Source organism: Eleginops maclovinus, chromosome 10 (assembly GCF_036324505.1).
Source record: "Eleginops maclovinus isolate JMC-PN-2008 ecotype Puerto Natales chromosome 10, JC_Emac_rtc_rv5, whole genome shotgun sequence".
Taxonomy (NCBI): Eukaryota; Metazoa; Chordata; class Actinopteri; order Perciformes; family Eleginopidae; genus Eleginops; species Eleginops maclovinus.
Window position 1 is genome coordinate 4,043,804 of NC_086358.1, and position 9,881 is coordinate 4,053,684.

A 9,881-nucleotide genomic window follows, 5' to 3' on the forward strand; every position below is an offset into this window, starting at 1 on the left:
CAAAACAAGACACAGCCAGTTTCATGGTTGACTTCAGCCAATGGGGTCATAAACGTGGCATCTTTCATCATCATCATTTTGGATGAAGATATACGGAACAAACCTAAAGTAATAGTGGCCTATATAGATAAGATAGAGCTGGTAGACTTTACACTAACCAATATGGGTCAGTGCCTTTGTGCACTCCACACTCTTTCCTGCATTCACCAATCAATGTTATGTCCTTAAAAATCTGAGATACTTCCATATTTGTATATACAGCATTACAATTCAGAGGGAAACGTTTGGATTTCTCATTCCACTACATTTGTCAAAGAGCTAGACACTTTACAGATGTAAACCAAACGTTTACGCACCGACAAGAGTCTTAGCTTAGCGGTGGTAATAGTAGTTTGTTTATCAGGGGCACTATGTTACTCATTTTCAGGTTCATGTTAGTATGTAGTGTCTCTCCTGGGACATGTCTCCATGCTTTAATGTTCAAAAACCTCTTTATTTTTCACATACTGCCTGTGCTGCAACTCCTCTTTTCACCCTCCGTCTGAAACCAGAGCCCAGTCTGCTCTGATTGATTAGCTGGCCGGCTCTGTTGTGATTGGTCAACCGCTTAGAGATGTCCCGCCCCTTAGCCTGTGATGTACAATGTGTTGGAGCGCAAGCCGATAGAAGCACGTGTGTTACATAGTGATGTCACTGTATTCCAAACCCACAAAATGTGGCTAATATTACATTTGTATTCTTAATTGGTGCAGGAGAGCTTAGGGAATGGTATAACCCTATTGAAAGTTTGTTTTTCACACAAAGAATCCCTCAAATCTGGTTTATCTGCGATAGAACAAAATAAAGTGGCTCCTTAGTCTATCACGTACAATGTGTTGAAGCACCAGCCAATAGAATCGAAGTGTTACCAGGCTTGGAATTTAGTCATTTTCGGGGCAAAGCCATTTGGCTTTTTGTGTCACAAATTCTTTTAGGGCACAAAGGCCATTTAGGGAAAAAAGAGGATTCAGAGCTTACAAATCAACAACTTTCTGATAATAAAAACACACGAACGACATGGAAAACAATCACTTTTTACTACACTGCGCATTCAATAGAGTAGTTTTTCTTTCAAAGTGTGTGGCAAAAAAATAAATCACAAGTGGAGCAAAGCGCGGGCAGCCCCACTAAAACGTCATCTCATAAGTCAGAGCTGATTGGCTGTAAGTGTGTGTGCTGCGAAAAGTGTAGTTATGAAGAAGAGACGAGAGGGCTTAGACTATCACCAGTGGTTAATCACACAAACAGAAAATAAAAGAAGTTGACCCTCTACTGGAGCTCGTATATGTGACATCACCTTAGAAGACTGTGGTACCTTTGATAGTTAAGTATATTTCTGCTGTCAAAGCTTATGTAGTTCTACTATTCTAGGCTTTTAAATGAATGACTCTTTCGTTCAATCGAGTACAATTTGGAGTGTTACTTTTACACCAAAAAAGGGTAAATAATTGGTAAAAAGAGTGTACAGCCCCCTGCAGGCCTGTAGTGGCATGACACCTTAGTATATGTTGCTTTGTCCTTTAAAGTAGGTCCATATCTTTATTCTTTACTCATATGTTTGTGTCTATTGCACTGGTTGTTTTTTTATGTACAACATTGCTTTTTCAGGCTTATTTTAATGAAACATTTGCAGTTTATATATGTGATTTTCATATTTGTACAGCCCTGCACCTACACAATACATACAGTGGAGGAAATAAGCATTTGATCCCCTGCCAATTTAGTTAGTTTACCCACTTACAAAGAAATGAACAGTCTGTCATTTTTATTGTAGGTTTACTGTAACAGTGAGAGACAGAATATAAAAATAAAATCCACAAATGTACAATAAAGATATAAATTGATTTGCATTTAATTGGGGGAATAAGTATTTGATCCCCTTATGGGAAGGTGATGTGCTCAGATGAGACCGAAATCAAGATCGTAGGCATCAACTCCACATGTCGTGTTTGGAGGAAGAGAAACGCTGACTATGACCCCATGATCACCATCCCCAGAGTCAAGCATGGAGGTGGAAACATGTTGGTTTTGGGGGGGGGGGTTCTCTGCTAAGGGGACAGGGCGGTTCAGTGCATCGAGGGGAGGAAGGAGGGGGCCTTGTAGAATATCGGCTGATAACCTCCTTCCATTTTTTGCAAGGGGATCAAATACTTATTTCCCCCAATAAATGCAAATGAATGTATATCTTTTTTTTGTATACTTTTCTGGATTTCTTTTTTGATATTCTGTCTCTCACTGTGAAAATACACCTACCATAAAAATGACAGACTGTTCATTTCTTTGTGAGTGGGTAAACTAACTAAATTGGCAGGGGATCAAATACTTATTTCCTCCACTGTAAAAGGGTGTGCACAATACCAATGATGCATCTTTATCAGTAGTTTACACATGTATTGATTCAAAAAAGTCTTATTCTAATGGGATTCAGTTGATCTGAGGGCACCAGTTTATGATTATAATCTCGATTTGTGACCGTAAAGTCCACTGCCCTTGTACTGTATTTTCAGTAATAAAGCTATCAAAGGATGGTTTTCCATGGAGGACTCTGACCGAAACACTGAGTACAAAAAGACTGTTAATAGGTAACAGAAAGTGTGATCATTCGTATGAAATTGTATTGAGTTTATTATCAAATCTCTCTTGGGACGTTTTCCAGCTTTCATCACGCCTCTGAAGTCTGAGTCAAGCTATCAGATCACTATCGCATCATCAAACACTTTATTGAATCTTGAAATACAAACATGTCTTTCAGTTATTATATTGTCTTTCACTTATGGCCGGGTCAAGGGCAAATACTTCACATTTTGCAGACAAATTTAAATATATTACAGTCAAATGATTAAGGTGTGTAAAAATCCAAATTTAAATAAAATGTTCATATGTTTGGATGTCCTTCGTCGTCCTCTTCAATACATTGCACATTTACTTCAGCCAAACTCGGGTAATCTGGTCACCAAGCAGCAACCTGCAACAGAGGGAAACAAGCAATTATTGGTCATGCACAAAAACACTGAGATTAATTTGCTGTTATGTTATGAACATGGATCATTCACTGCGACATTTCATTCAAAACCACACTTTAAGATACAGAATGAGCATAGAGGCTCAAAATGATTAGAAATAGCAAAAGCTCCCACAAAACGACCATAAAAGGACTCCAAATGTCCACATAAGCAAGCAAAACTACTACAAAAACATGCAAAACAACTAAAAAGACACACAGCTAAAGAGCCGGGATGGGAAGCGCGTGTATGGGGGGCTAATTGCCCCTTTCCCGCTTCCTATCCCCTCACTTGCGGACCACATCTTCAAACGCGGTCTTCGTTTTCATCTCAACTGCACACCTGCAAAAATGTGTGTCGGTTGCAAAGACAATGTGGCAACTAGCCAGACATATAAACAACTTCAAAAAGATGAATAAAAAAACTATAAAGAGACTTTTATTGCTCACAAAATGATACGAGATAAACAAAGAGACTTCATATGTCCTTAAAAGAAAGCAAACCAACCAAAGAAAGACACAAAACCAGTGCCTTAAATCAGGCCTTTCTGCCCACCCACCTGCAGCCTTTGCTCGGACCACCCCTATCAACTAGCAGCAGAAATGTGCGTCTACATCTTGCACGGTTGCACGTTATCCAGGGGACAACATTTATGCAGATACAGAAAGGCAATAATATCATCATCTGAAAAAGAGACTATAAAGATACTCAAATTGCCCCCAAACAACAATAAAACAGACAGAATTTTGTACCATTTAAGTCTTGGTGCTCATCGTCTCATAATCCATACGCATATTTAATAATAAGTCAAAGCGTGACTAAATTCATAAAGGTGAGTAGGTTTGGAAGGTCAGACTGTAATAATGCTGAAGCTCCGTGGGTGGAATTCCAGGAGGTCAGTCTCTGTGTGAGGTTAGGCTGAAGTCCAGTGGGAAAGGAGTGATGGTGCTACTAAACGCCTTAGGCTACTAAATAAAGTGTATTATGTAATGGAATTAAGTCAGGTTTAATCCAGTCTCTTATCTATATACTCCTGTCTATCTGAACAAGATACTGCTGACCTTTCAGCATCACGTGCAGCATATACATGGCACATAAGGCTTCTGTGGCTCCACCCACTTTAACTCAACAAATCATGTGAAACACTGCTTGATTTTAAGCTGTAATTATTAAAAGGTGCCACATTGAGTTGTGTCTTATTGCTTTGATCCATGTCTGCTCGATGGCCTTGATAGTCTTCTGATTACTCACCTCTGTTGGCACATTGCTACACTTGTTTTAACCAAGGTGCAGCCCAAAATGTCACACCCTCATGTAAATACATAGCTCTGTAGCACCTCTAGTGGCCAACAACTCCACAGGACATCTTTAAGTAAAAACAAAAAACTGTTTTCTGCTCAAATAACCAATTTAACAAAAGGAATTATTATATTAAGACCCTGTTGAATAGCAACAATAACAAACTACCACTCTGTTCTCAACCAAACCAGGTTGCATGTACTAAGGAATTGGGTGACGTAGTATAAACCCCAAATAAGGAGGAGATTAGGGAGTGGATGAGTCCAAGCATTACAGGCCTTTTACCTGCCTTTGGTGTCTATGTTAAAACAAAATGCACCATAAGTTGACTTATTTGAATGCATTTTGTTACGTTGCATACCTAAATAAGACCTTTATGTTCATTACAGAACACATGGAACTTTAAATAACAAACAAAAATTGACATTTTAAGCAAAAAGAAAAAAATCAGCTGTTGTTTTTTTACCAAGCCATCCTTTGCAGTTGCTTGCCGGCACTCTCACTCTCATTTTGTTGGTATTCCCCCCCAAAAAACCCTTTCGTAAGGGACCATACGCTGCATTAGTATTTGTTGGCCATACAAACCTGACTAAGGTGACGTTGATCAGTGCTCCACATAAGGGTCCTACCCAGAAGACCCAGTGAGCGCTCCACTGGTTTGCGATCGCTGCAGGACCGAAGGCTCGGGCTGGGTTCATACAGGCTCCAGAAAGCCCCCCACTGAAACAACAACAACAACTCAAATGTAAATAATGCAATGTGGTTTAATGTAGTTCTTCCCAGAGTTGACCTACAGATGAACTTGTTTTATGAGGGTAAAACCTATTAACTGTTTGGATTAGATATTAAACTGACCTTCCTAGGTAATAACAACACCAATATTGAACCTTGGCTTCCCTTTCATAACTGATAATAGTGATAAATAGATGTAGGTAGGAGGGTTTAGAGTTGTAGGTGTCCTGCAGTATATCATTTGTAAGGGGAAGTGTATGTTCGGTATTTTAAATAGCAGCTATGCTTCTTAATGCTGGACGTATAGGCCAACCAAAGGCAGATCTAGTGTTCCTCCACCAGAATCTCAGCATGGTAGATTAGATAAGATACAACTTTATTATCCTAGTGTTAGGAGCAGTGGGCTGCCATTATGTACGGCGCCCGGGGAGCAGTGTAGGTAACCAGTGTCTTGCTCAGGGACACCACGGTGGCACTTGGTCTTTCGGGGACTTGAACTGGTGACCTTCCAGTTCCCAGGCCAAGCCCCTATGGACTTCGCCACCACCGCACCGCTAAAGCATTCAGGATGGAATAAAGATATTTACAGTAGAAAAGAACGTGGATATTATTCACGATTAAAATGTGAAATGGATGAGTTTGCCGAGGTTGATTCAACCAAGCAAAGAAATGGGATTCGATGACAAAGAAAACCTCCATTTAAATATGTGACTTTAATTGCACCTTTTTTCTTGTTCATTTTCTCCTACATTTTTCTATTTTAGGGTCTTAAATTTACTTCATCAATAGTCTTGAAAACGTTAGTGTTTTTACCTCCCAAAGCTCCATAATTAAACTTAAATCTCACTGGACAGCTAACTGAATTTCCGCTTCTCCTCTGGTTGTGATCAGTGGAAGGATAATGCCGTGGAGGATCTTACCCTGCCAATATGTTTGCGCTCACAGTGAGGCCGATGCAGAATGCAACCAATGAGGTGCTGGTTTTCTTGTTGATGGCCCCCATGCAGACCACCAATGTGAGGAACAACGTCATTATCGTCTCGGCCAGAGTGATTTTAGCCAGATCAGCGGTCAGGGGCAAGACAAAGGATCCTCCGGAGGCAGCATTATACGTGATATCAGGAAATACGCCCTGAGAGAAGAACAAATGAGTATAAAATATCCCTGCATGATACAGTTATATACGATTTTCATGTATTTTCACCTTGTGTTTTTATTCCTAGGAATCCAGGATTAAAGGATGCTAAGGGTATCAGTTGTTTTGTGCTTTTTTGAGTCATAAAGAACCATCATTATAATTATAAGACAAAACAGAACATTGACCTTGGTAAGTTACAACTTGAAAGATAATAAATAAATAAAAACGTGACATTCTGAGTTAAAAACACCAGATTTTAAGTCAAAAATGCAACTTAGTCAACAATAATGTGATTAAAGGACAATATCTTAATATCCTAACTTAGTCCAAATCATGAGAAAGTATTTAGTAAACTGATATTTTAACCAATTGTGGGCCTTCTTTGTCCTCATTTAGAGATACTACATGAAAAAGCGGATTTACTGGTTCAAAATGATGCATTTTAAAGTCAAAATCTTGAAATATGAAGTCAAGATTTTGAGATTTTACGCACTTTTCACTTAATAAGTCAAAATCATACAAATATTAAAAAATATAATCTAAAAAATGAAAAGATATGAAGTCAATAATGCCACTTAGTACGTCAAAATGATGGAATACTTTTTCTAAATATGTAAACTGCTTTTGACTGCAGTATGTTCATCGACTTTGTATTTGAATTATGACACATCTTTTTTTTGTCACTTTTTCGGGCAGAACTGGGCTCCCGTAGTGTTCCTCACCATGGTAAGAGCCGCCCCGAGCACGCTTCCTAACATCTGGGCGAGGATGTAAGGCAGCAGCAGGGCGAGCTTCATCCCTCCACACAGGTAAACACTCACCGACACCACAGGGTTAAAGTGCCCGCCGCTGCAATGAACACAATAAAGTTATCTCTGTTATCTCTGGAGTACTGTTATGAACTGAGATGATAGACTCATATCTAGCACACTGGGGGTAAAAAGCCATTTAAGGTCCTTCTTTGAATCAAAATGATATTTACTAATAATAATTTATCTATTTATAGGATATTTTTGAATAGAAATGTGTCAGTGTGTGACAGAAAATCCTAAAAAACGTACTTGCAATTGACTTAAATCAATCATTTGAGAGTACATAAACACCTTTCCGATATTTTATCTCTTAAGAATTATGACGCTTATCTATCAGATAAGGGGTTAAAAATAACTGCAGGGTTTATTTTTACATAACTATATCAGTGAGTGACAGATAACCACAAACACACTTTATTATTTCCTCACATTTGAAGGTAAATTAACAATCATGTCAATTTACGTTGGCTCTGTTTTAAGACATTTAATTTAATTTAAAGGACAAGAATTAACCAGTCTGCTGAGAAACCAACACAATGTTAAGCTTTTAAGAGATAGCAAGTCAACAATGTACCTCAATGAGTTAAAATGACCAGACATTAAATACAAAAATCGCACTTACTGGTTTCAAATTCCTCGCAATTTTAAGTATTTTTCTTGTCATCATCATTGCTTTGTCAGTGTGTGACAGAAAATCATAACGAATCATGTTATTAACTCACATTTTAAGGTAAACTTAACTCCCTAAATGAATTTACTCAAGACTTTAGGACATTTCTAAGATGTTAAAGACAGTCTGCTTTAGAAAACACAATATCAAGCTTTTATCTTTACCTAATTTTCCCAAACAGCATGATGAGCACGGCCAGTGCCAGTCCATGAGCAATCGCAGGCTGAATGACTCCGAAGGCTCCAATGTTCCCCATAACAGACGCACACCCCACAAACACAAACAGGGTCGTCCCGTACAGCTCGGCCAGGCAGGGCTGCAAATACTGCTCGAAGATGCGAGTGCTCTTCCTCATGGGTTCCTTTCCAGCTGCAGATTCCACCATCTCACTTATGGTGAACTCGACCTTGCTTTCTGTCCCCGACATACTGAATCAAAATATGGTCTCTACCTGTGCCACTCACTGCCCTCACTCTCCGATGAAGGGACACTTATAAGCCATTCTGAGGATGATTCACAAAAGCTGTACGCACATCCCAATTATTTTTCCCCTTCTGAGGCCCCACCTTCCTGCAATTGTTTATACTCCCAAGAGCAATCGGAAGATCATAAAATTGCGTAGGCTATATATGTTTTTGAGAGATAAGGATTAGGGGGCACAAAAGCACCCCGTTAAACATTGAGGGGTACCACATATTTGAGTTCCCCATCAGTAAAATAATGGTAATGCTCGAGGAGTGTGTTGTTTTTTTATGTAATATTCTTTGTGGCCACTTTGAGGGCTACGAAAGCAAGCTATAAACACTGTAATCTGTTATGACCTTAAGGATGATAGGACGAGACTGTTAGCAAAGGTGAAAGAGGTGGTGTGATGTTTGTCCCTGTAAAGAGGTCACATCTCACCACTATCATTTATTATACGCTTTCTCTCCCTGCTTTGCATGGATGCTCAGATATACACAGATCATTTGCTACATGGTTGTATACAGGTGGTCTTCCTGTCACCCATGTTGTATGTATGTTATGTCTAAATGTTTAAATGACAGTATTAAAAAACAGTGGTGAAAATAGCATTACCTCAGATAACTGATTATCATAAATACTGCTAACTATCCCATTAGCTGATGTTCATCATTTTCCTTTTGCTTTTACATTTAAATGTATTCTTTTACGTGTTGATTTTTATTTAAAATATTATAGTTTTAACTGTATTTGTATTATTTTACGCCAAAATACTTATGTAAGGTGAATAACAGAAGCAAACATCTTAAATGACTGTGAGCAAAAGTTCTTATTATGCAGAAAGTGTTCATCTTTTTAACGTCGGTGGCACTAATGGTAATTACTGCTGTTTAGCTTATTATAAAAGGCTTCATTTTTCAGTTAACTCATATTTTACATTGGTAATTACTAGCACATGTAAAGTAACGTACTAAACACATCAAATAAGTGTGTAAAGTCGGGGCATAAGATTAGCATAAAAAGGAAATGATCAAGTAAACGACCTACGTTAAACACACCCAGCCAGCGAGCAACATCAGCGTAAGGGGTGCAGACAGCATTGTTGACAATTTACACCGGGATTTGTTTTTTTTTTACCTCGTTTTGTGGAACAAAAAGTACCTTGTTCATCTATTTGGGGCGGTGGTGGCGAAGTCCATAGGGGGTTGGCCTGGGAAGGTCACCAGTTCAAGTCCCCGAAAGACCAGGTGCCACCGTGGTGTCCCTGAGCAAGACACTGGTTACCTACACTGCTCCCCGGGCGCCGTACATAATGGCAGCCCACTGCTCCTAACACTAGGATGGGTCAAATGCAGAGCCCGCATTTCGTTGTCCTAGTACTTGTACTCTGTGCAATGACAATAAAGTTGAATCTTTCATCTATCCATGTCTTTTGTATCTCCACTGCCAGCCTTTTTGTACTCACTCCAAAACATTTAAAAGCCACATCTCACCTTCCAGCATTTCATTCCTCCAAATCCCATTTCCATCTGCAGGCAGACACCAAATGCAGTGACAGGAACCTGATTTACACCCGGGTGCAAACAGCATCGTTGATTTACACCCAGGTTACTGTTTTTTTTTTACCTCGTTTTGTGGAACAAAAAGTACCTTGTTCATCTATCCATGTCTTTTGTATCTCCACTGCCAGCCTTGTTGTACTCACTCCAAAACATTTAAAAGCCACG

General features: G+C 39.1%; 1 protein-coding gene and 1 long non-coding RNA gene across 2 annotated transcripts; one reads left to right on the forward strand and one right to left on the reverse strand.

The window, feature by feature from the left end:
• Positions 1-2,734: 2,734 nt before the first annotated feature.
• LOC134870320 (aquaporin-8-like) lies at positions 2,735-8,251 on the reverse strand. The gene is made up of 5 exons (XM_063892453.1): positions 7,857-8,251; positions 6,933-7,059; positions 5,993-6,204; positions 4,926-5,060; positions 2,735-3,004 (listed from the first exon to the last, which is right to left on the reverse strand). Exons 1-5 carry the CDS (start codon positions 8,117-8,119, stop codon positions 2,962-2,964), a joined length of 780 nt encoding a protein of 259 aa, XP_063748523.1. The 5' UTR covers positions 8,120-8,251; the 3' UTR covers positions 2,735-2,961.
• On the forward strand, positions 5,762-9,285 carry LOC134870321 (uncharacterized). The gene is made up of 3 exons (XR_010166545.1): positions 5,762-6,399; positions 6,907-7,019; positions 7,874-9,285. It is a non-coding gene; the product is annotated as an uncharacterized LOC134870321 (long non-coding RNA).
• The last annotated feature ends 596 nt before the right edge of the window (positions 9,286-9,881 follow it).

Coding starts and splice junctions, on each gene's coding strand:
- LOC134870320 (XM_063892453.1), bottom strand. CDS start 8,119: ATGTCGGGGACAGAAAGCAAGGTCGAGTTCACCATAAGTGAGATGGTG. Junction 7,060..7,856: donor ATGCTGTTTGGGAAAATTAG/GTAAAGATAAAA, acceptor TGTTCATTGCAG/CGGCGGGCACTTTAACCCTG. Junction 6,205..6,932: donor TCGGGGCGGCTCTTACCATG/GTGAGGAACACT, acceptor TTCTTCTCTCAG/GGCGTATTTCCTGATATCAC.